The 2,761-nt window shown below is 42.3% G+C and overlaps 1 protein-coding gene across 1 annotated transcript; it reads left to right on the top strand.

Annotated features, from left to right (window-relative positions):
- Positions 1–923: 923 nt before the first annotated feature.
- On the top strand, positions 924–1,277 carry LOC148028082 (pentatricopeptide repeat-containing protein At3g20730-like). Its single transcript, XM_087689914.1, has one exon. It carries the CDS (start codon positions 924–926, stop codon positions 1,275–1,277), a length of 354 nt encoding a protein of 117 aa, XP_087546040.1.
- Positions 1,278–2,761: the final 1,484 nt, after the last annotated feature.

Here is a 2,761-nt window from a genome sequence, read left to right as displayed (position 1 = left end):
AAAGAGGGCATCCGCCGATAGTAAAAGCATTAGCCAAAGCATGCAGAGGATGGATTGGAGAATGGCCAAGACTTCTACCATTTGCTTTGTGGGCTGATCGTACGACTCACAGTGTTACCACAGGATATATGCCCGCAAAGTTGATGTATGGTCAGAAACCGGTTATGGCGACTGAGACTTGTGCTTTGACTTGGCCAGTTTTACCTTGGCAGGAGGATTTGATGAGAGAGGAGCTCTAAGCTCTTTGGATCCAGCAGTTGGAGAGAAGACCAGAGGATATTTAGCTAGCTATTGATAGGTTGAAGGTTGCTAGACTTAGAAATAAGGACAGGTTTGACGGCAAGCATCGCTTGCCGCCTAGAGTAATAGAAGAGGGAGACTGGGTATTAGTCTTTGATAGTAGCCTTGACAATCATCATACTGCACTTCGAAAGATGGTGAAAAGATGGTTTGGACCGTACATAGTCAGACATGTCTTTGATAATGCAACATATGAGCTGACAGAATTGGATGGGACAGTGCTTAGAGTACCTATTGTAAGAAAAAGAATCAAGATTTTCAAGAAAAGAGGTGATGAGGATTATGCATTGGAAGATTTTGCAAGAGAAGAGCAACGAGAAGAAACTCAAATAGAAGAGATAGATGATATGATAGATAATCTTGCTCATATACCGGAAATACACAATGAAGAGATTGATCTGTTCGTGGATCTTGGTGATAATGATCATGGGTAGTTGGCCCATCCAGAGGATGCACAGGATTAGAGGGTGTGGATGTTGTACTGCTACGCATCCGAGGTGTGAAATCCACCAAAAAGTTGTGTGTGTGACATTTGTTACTTTGTACATATTTAGTTGTTGTGTTTACATTTTTGTTTTGCGTGGGCAATATAGGGAGAGAAGGCTCTCCATTAGTATGATATTATGCAGCATGAGGGCCCTGTGCCAAACAAGTTCATATTGACATGTGTTCTAAAAGCTTGTAATATCATTGGGGCCGTAAGGCATGGTCTAATGATACCTGATCAAATAATCAGGACAGAATCCGATTTTGATGTAGAAGTACGAAATGCACTCATTGATATGTACTTCAAACATGGAGAACCTGTTGAAGCATATGAAGTGTTCAATGAGATGGAAAATTCAGATGTAGGATCATGGGGTGCAATGATTGCTGGTGTTTTTCTACAAGGTCATGATCTAGCCAGTATTGAACTTTATGGATGGATGGAACAGGAACGTGTGTTTCCCAACAGGGTTGTCTTTTTGTCCGTCTGAAAGCTTGTGGCACTATGGGGGCTCTAGAAGTAGGTCAAGATGTCCATGCTAACATAACTAAAAGAGGTTTGGAAATGGAGTTGCATGTAGGCACGTACACCTTGATCGTCTAGTTGAATGCTATCTTCAAAAATCAAATACAAGGGCCATGGGAGATAATGCAGAATGCAGAGCTGCCATTGCACAGGCTGTACAGAAAGAGAAAGAAATCTATAGTAGAGCCAGTACGAAAGGTGTTTACATGAATCTGTGTGTACAAGCACTTTCCTCCATATTGAGCCAGCAAAATGAAGCCAAAGGGAAGATTGAGGTTATTTTAGCACAGGCAGTAGAGATGCTACCACTTGAAGCTGTGGACTATGAGGATGAGGCTATCGCAAGGGCTTTAAAAGAAACTAGGCTTTTATCAGATTCTCCACCTGAAAGTCCTTCTAAACAAGAAATAGAAGATTCAACAAGCCTTTTGTGCAACGAGAGAAATATATCATATCTTGATAATGGTGCTGTGCTGACTCATGATTGTAAAGAGGCAAGGGAAAATGATACACATATTCAAGAAACCCAATAGCCAGTGATTGACTTGCATACTGTTGTTGTGTCAGAAGTGCTACCTTCAACTATAGGCTGATGCTAACTCCTGCGATTTCTCATCAGTCATGAGTAGACGGGGCAAAAGGCTAGCCTTTTGGAGATGCCTTCAGCAGAATGCCAGAGCTTTGTGGAAGTTGGAAATGTTCCTGCAAATGGTGAAATCCTAGCAGGAGCTAAAGGTTTCAAAGAAGAAGGGGGAAGAGAGATTGTTGACAGACAGGAAAGTGAGGGACCAAAGACCTCAAATGATAAGAGCCTGGCAGGGGTTAAAGACCTCAAAGAACAAGAGGAAAGAGAGATTGCTGACAGGTAGGAAATGAAGCACCAAACTCTTGCATTGGAAAGAGAAGCAGTTGGACAAGAAGAAGACCATTGCCTTTCTGTTGAACCAGAGACTAGAAAAAGGGGATCGGTTTGTGGGCACGATTGGTGATGGTATGTATCTACTGCTTTTCTGAGGGGGCCGCTTTTCTGGAGGGGAAAAATGGGCTCGAAATAAAAAAGAAGGACCTGCTTTGTATGGAGGCCTGGGGAGAAAATGAAAAAAGGAAAAAGACGTAAGCTTGGGGGGAAAAAAAGGAATCGGAGATTTATGGTAATGACAGAGGAGCAAGAGCTTATGGAAAATCTTCAAGGTCGTGATTTTCCAAGTGGTGGCAAAATTCTTGGCTCTCTTGGTATTATTGAGGCATACAGAAGTGGTAAAGGTAAACTAACAATACAGGGAAAAAGCTTGCAAGGTCCGATCCAAGTGACAGTGTTGACAGTGAACAGGGAAGCGAGGTCGTTAATCCTTATGCTGTAAACAATTTCAAAATAGCAGATGCTCTAAGGCAGAAGCAAAAAGAGGCCAATCGTGAGTCTGCAAGGTGATCGAGACAACATAAACAAGC

The sequence above is a fragment of the Lygodium microphyllum genome, chromosome 12 (assembly GCF_053477565.2).
Source record: "Lygodium microphyllum isolate KBCC chromosome 12, Lygodium_microphyllum_v1.1.10, whole genome shotgun sequence".
Taxonomy (NCBI): domain Eukaryota; kingdom Viridiplantae; phylum Streptophyta; class Polypodiopsida; order Schizaeales; family Lygodiaceae; genus Lygodium; species Lygodium microphyllum.
Note: the sequence above shows the minus strand (reverse complement) of the source record. Positions and strands in the feature narration are given on the sequence as shown.

Bases quoted from the DNA above. Each gene is read 5' to 3' on its own strand.
- LOC148028082 (XM_087689914.1), top strand. From the start codon at position 924: ATGCAGCATGAGGGCCCTGTGCCAAACAAGTTCATATTGACATGTGTT.